At 36.8% G+C, this 5908-nt stretch overlaps 1 protein-coding gene across 1 annotated transcript; it reads left to right on the top strand.

Moving 5' to 3' along the window:
• Positions 1-5902, top strand: LOC114745293 (preprotein translocase subunit SCY2, chloroplastic-like; the record flags this gene model as incomplete). Its single annotated transcript, XM_028933446.1, is given in 15 exon segments — positions 1-191; positions 767-1267; positions 1607-1695; positions 2001-2080; positions 2198-2287; positions 2625-2716; positions 3389-3472; positions 3911-4052; positions 4410-4526; positions 4851-4980; positions 5192-5315; positions 5425-5484; positions 5487-5530; positions 5823-5880; positions 5883-5902. Coding segments are annotated over 15 exon segments (1704 nt in total), but the record flags the coding sequence as incomplete, so codon positions are not given.
• Between the last annotated feature and the right edge of the window lie 6 nt (positions 5903-5908).

A 5908-nucleotide genomic window follows, 5' to 3' on the forward strand; every position in this document is an offset into this window, starting at 1 on the left:
AGTGGAGGATTTGGCGAATCGGATGAGCACCTGCTAGCCTTGAAGGGGAAGCGGAGCACTGGCCCGCGGTGCTCTCGCCACTTCCGGCCGTCACTCATCGTGAATTCGAAGCCCAGTCATGGAAGCTACTTGGTTCAGCTCTCACGTCTTCCGTCCCCATAGCTCTGGAACTAAACCTAAGTTACTTAGAGGTTAGTTTCAGAGTGTTTTATTACCTAGAAAACTTAGGAAGCAAATAAGCTATTTGAAAAGGTAATTCGAGTCTTTTGGCTTGAAGCTTGTGAGAGATTTTTATTCTCACTGATAGTGCGACTTGATTCCGCATGATAAGACTTACGATATTTTCTATCCTATTTTAACTGTATTCACCTAGAATGAATAGGCTGGTCAATAATCGCATTTATTCTTATCATCACGCTCATATGTCGCCTATCATATGCTGTTGAAGTTCGTAGTATAACAAGTATTTGTCAGCGGCACGTGTATTTTCATTATTTGCTTTACGTCGTGGCTTTAAGTGTCCAGAGTCACGAATTATTTGTCTGAATCAAAAATGTTATTTCAGTAAATATATTGCTGTGAATGCTGGGAACATACTAAATCATTGTAACCTCTCTTTGATTTGAGAAGGAATTAATAATTAGTACCGCAGTCTACTCAGAATATTTAAAAGTAGTGAGGATTGTATAGGCTTGTTCTACGGAGAAATGTGCATGATCAATTATGAGTTAACATGCTCTACATTGCAAGCTGTTTGTTACCGCAGGTAGCCAAGCAGAACAAATCCAATTTTACTGTATAAAGAGCCATAAAACTGGGGTTTCTGCATTTGAAAGAAGGCAATCCCTATTTTTGAACGGGTCCTTGTTTGATAGAATAAATCGGAAGCATTATGTTAACTTCTCTGATAAGCGTCGAAGTGAATATTTGCATGTGGAACCCCCAAATATCCAGCATTCAAGTCAGGAAGTTGTTCCACCAACTCAAAGTGATGGAGCAGAGTTTCTTGTGTCTCCTGATCCCAGTAACTCCAGAAACCTAAACTTGAGATCCAAAAAGTATAAAAATAGGTTTCTTGATTTTGTTCGCTTGAGTTCTGTCCTGAATGGAATTGCTGAATCATTTTTCAAAAGTGAGATACGGAGGAGGTTATTTGTGACTGCTGTACTAATTGTACTCAGTCGTGTTGGTTATTTTGTTCCTCTACCTGGATTTGATAGGAGGTTGATACCACAAGACTACCTGAGCTTTGTCTCAGGATCTGTTGGTAAGTTATTCAGATATCACTCAGCTTCACTCATGTATATATTGCTTCTGATACAGCCTTAACGAAAAATTATTCCATTTGGTGCTCATCAGTCATCTATCAGCAGTTAAAGGGTGTTCATTTCCCAACTATTGGTAACCGAAGAATTACAACTGAAAATGAAAGCTTAGGACAAAAAATTAAACATGTTTGAGGTGAATGCCATGCTCGAGGCAACTTATGAAGTAAAACGGAAAACCTGTTCCAATTTGATGTGCTATTAGAAAGAGCATCTTAGATTCATTATAGGTGGTTTATAAGATTATCCCTGTGAGCAATCATTCATGTAGCTTCTGGCAGATGAACTTGGTGACTACACCTCTGAGCTCAAACTTTCTCTTTTCCAGCTTGGAATCAGCCCTCAGATTATAGCATCCATTATTATGCAGGTTTACCTTCTTTACTGTTTGAGTTAGAGACCGACATTTGTGGCAAATTTTTTACTTTCTGTTATTTTGGAGGCCAATTGATGTTTTATTCTATTTTCTTGCATGCAATTTTAGATTCTGATATTCTTGCAATATCACTGAATTATAAGTGAAATCATCGTATATAAGCATCTCTGAAGAATATTTCTTTTCTTCAATTATTATTTTTATCTTGAATCATGCATCATTGTGAAGAGAGCCAGGGTTCTCAATCAAATGTCAATTTTAGTGCACTAGATTTATACCAGGTGTGATATGATGTGCAGGTTCTCTGTCATGTGGTTCCTTCTCTAGTGAAACTGCGAAAGGAAGGTCTAGATGGACATGAGAAGATAAAGAGTTATATGTGTGTCCACTTATCCATTTTAGCAGTGAGCTTAACACTTGCTGTCCGTTTCAGAAATCTTATATACGGTCCTTGATTTTGGGATTATCAACTAATGAATCCTTATACAAATTACAGATGGTGGATGTCACTTGGCTTTGCGATTTTGGAAGCTCTAATACTTGCCTGCTACTCACTTCCATATTCAATTTATGCTGCCAGTCAAAGGTACTTTGATCCATAGGATCCATTTCAAGAATAATTCTACTCACTATGAAAACTGATGTATCAAAAATTTTCCTGCTCACTAATTGATATCATAATAGTAAATGGATCATATGCTGTATGATGCCATCCTTATCAAAGGTCATTTAATAGTCTTATCCATTTGTAGAGATTGTGGTCTCTTGGCCTTCATTACATTATGAAATGGATCTTTAGTTTTAACTATATTGTGCAGGCCTATAAACTTGTTTATTTGTACCAACGGTGTAACCTTTCTGACTCCAAATAGTCCCTGTCCGTTTAAAGATATTTGATTTTTTTACAATTTCTTATCTTGAAGGGTCAAGCATGTGATGGTGACAACTCTTTTGTTGGTGTGCGGTGCAATGACTATTACATGGATATGTGATACCATCTCAGAATCCGGCTTTGGTACTCTTATTGATTCTTTAAACAAAATATGTTGCTACATCATCCATGATTAGAGTTGTGGAAAAGTTTCGAAATGTAAAATTTCTGTACAATTATGCTTGTGCGCAAGTGACGTTTGTCCTAGTTGAATATTTACCGCATAACTTCCTTAAAAAGGATTATCTTGTTAATGCAAGTTTGTTTGATAGAAAATATGTTTGCAAGTTCATTTGCTCATGCAAGAAACTCTCTGAATCAGAGTGCCGTAGATTATTCTTATTGGTATTTATTTTGACCTGCCAGCAATTGCTATTAGATATTTTCATATTATTCAAAAGGTACTTATTTTCTATAGTACATGAGCATATAATCAGTCTTTTGGTTGAATTTGTGTTTTACCCAGCTGATAGTTTTATGTGTATGCATATTGATTAAATCGGGAATTATTTGAATCTTTGTGTTTGTGTTTGACTAGGTCAGAAAGTATTTCTTCTACATCTCAATATCAATTTTTTTAACTGTCTAGTTACCTGCCCATTGGGCTGGATTCCCCCCTTCATTGCTACACCCCAAAAAAAAGGGGGGGGGGGTTCTGAGTTTTTATACCTGGGTGATTTTTGAGACGAACCATACAACGCGTGTTTGCTTTTACCGTTTGATTTACTCTATTGTGATTGTTGATGCCTTCTTCAGGTCAAGGTTCATCACTTATTATATGTGTGGGGATATTGACGGGTTATATGGAGACGTTACACAAAATGCTGACTCAGCTCTCAGGTACTTGACAGGACACAAAAAAGCTTCTGAAAATTAATGCAATATCCCCCTCATCCACTTCTGCTCCTCAAGCTTAAGTTTTAACAAGTTGGAATAACAACATTTTTGGTCACATGGATCCTAACTGCAGTCTCATAGTTAATAAATTTGACATTTTTAGACTTCATTTGACATGTATGCCCATTGAATGTTTCATGATGACAATAGGATATCTCTCATAAAGGTATACATATGCACGCGCGTGCACATAGAGAAGGGACATGAAAGGAGAGGATATGATCATTTAAGGAAATTTCACATTATTAACTAAATTGACGGGCTTACCAATCTAAGAGGGCAATTTTGTTATGAAATCTGGTCAAGACTGAAATTTGGTTTGGGTAGTTTTGGGGAAAGTAAAAAACCATATATTCTTAACCATACCTTTTGATATTGCAGTGAGTACTGTTAGCTGGTGGCCCTATGTACTTGCAGTGTTGGGTCTATTTACAATTGTCACTATGTGGGCAGTTGTAGTCACTGAAGGTTGCAGGAAAGTGAAACTTCAATATTATGGCTTCAAACTTGCTTCTGCTGCAAGGTAATGGCATTGTTTAGTACAGGCAATTGAACCTTATTAACCTTGGTGAAAGTCTAGGTGTTATTACTAGAGTACTAATGTTCATTCTATTGTAAGAAGTTTATTTCACTGTTTTTATGGTGATGGCTGTCCCATACATCTTCCAGAGTAAACGGGATAATCTAATGTCGTTTGCTCATATTCTGTACTTCCATTGATTTGCGCATTGACTGACTGTTGGACATATCTTAAATAATCCTTAATTATTATGCCAGACGATTTTCATGTCTTTGAAGCTCAAAATGATCATTTTTAGCTCAATGATATTGATGAAGTCATGTAGACCGCTGACATTTATTGTCTTGAGATTTGAAACAGAGAGCAATCCCCAATTACTGAAGTGGAGCCCTATATTCCTTTCAACATCAATCCGTCAGGAATGCAACCTGTTCTTACCACCAGTTACCTCTTGGCATTTCCAAGTATTCTTGCAAGGTTTGTATAATCTATAATATAGTTTGATTAAACATAATCTGAGTATATCAAGTTTTCATCAATGGTCAGTCTTCTGATAAAGTAGTAAAGATTCTTGATTCCTTATGCTTGTGGTATCAACTCCTCACATCCCACCCAATACCCCGCCCCCATCCCCCCCCCAAAAAAAAAAGAGATTATTCACGCATGCCAGGTGAAACAGATTTTCTGTTGTTTGTCACATCAGCTCCATGAACAGTTTTTAAAAAAAATAAAATTAAACTGTTTTCTTGCGGAGGATTCAATGTTGTGATTTCTACAGTAACTTCTAATTCTAATGTGCAGTTTGCTTGGTTCACGTTTCTGGGAGCATGTCAAGGACATATTGAACCCTGATACATCTGCTGGTGCTGAGCCTTGGGTTTACTACTCCATCTATGCCTTTTTTGTCTTCTTGTTCAATATATTTGATATTGTAAGTTTCGCTCTGCTACTATTGTTTGCTAAGATGACCTTTTTTTCCACCCCCCACCCCCGGACCCATAAGTGTTGGGTAAGAAATTAAATACAAACTCGTTGTTATACATTTCATATTTACAAGTCAAATTGCTACTGCGCCACTGCCATATTAAGAGTTTGTTTGTTCTGTTTTGCTATTGCTTATATATGATGTTAATTGTTTCCAGGCCAACTTGCCCAAGGAAATTGCTGATTACCTGAATAAGATGGGTGCCAGGATACCTAACATAAAGCCTGGGAAGGCTACAATAGAATACCTTTCGAAAGTTCAGGCATCCACACGATTCTGGGGTCGTTTTCGGTGATTGACTGTTTTAATCTTTTGTCAACATCAATCCCAATTATTGATATCGTTCTTTTTAAAATACTGTATTGTATCATTGCCTGTTGAACTTTGCAGGGGGGCTGCTGTTAAGTGTACTGGCGACTACATCAAGTATTCTTGATCATTATTTACGCGCACTAATGCTGGATTTGCAATTGGGTTTACATCAGTCTTGATTATTGTAAGTGCAATATCCTCACAATTATGACAAGGAATTCACTTGAGCATTTTTAATTCAAGTTTGAAATGCTTTGTGCAATATGAACTTATGAACATTAAATAGACCTGATATATTAGTCATTTCCATCGATTACTGGTGGTATTAGTTCAACTCTTAGTGAAAAATGTGGAGCTAGCTTCAAGTGTTATTTTTTATGGGAAAATGTTCTAGAATTTTCATCAACTTAAATGCTTTAGAAATTTCCTAACTTTGTTCTGCAGTCACTGAGTAGCCCTTGATTTATTTTGTCCAGGTTGGTTCCATTATTGAGCTTAGAAGATCGTATCAAGCGTATAAGTATAATGTAATGCCAAGTTAAGCAAGGCCCTGAGACGGTAT

This window comes from Neltuma alba, unplaced genomic scaffold, assembly GCF_004799145.2.
Source record: "Neltuma alba isolate B1F8T4 unplaced genomic scaffold, ASM479914v2 tig00004598_pilon, whole genome shotgun sequence".
NCBI classification, from domain to species: Eukaryota; Viridiplantae; Streptophyta; class Magnoliopsida; order Fabales; family Fabaceae; genus Neltuma; species Neltuma alba.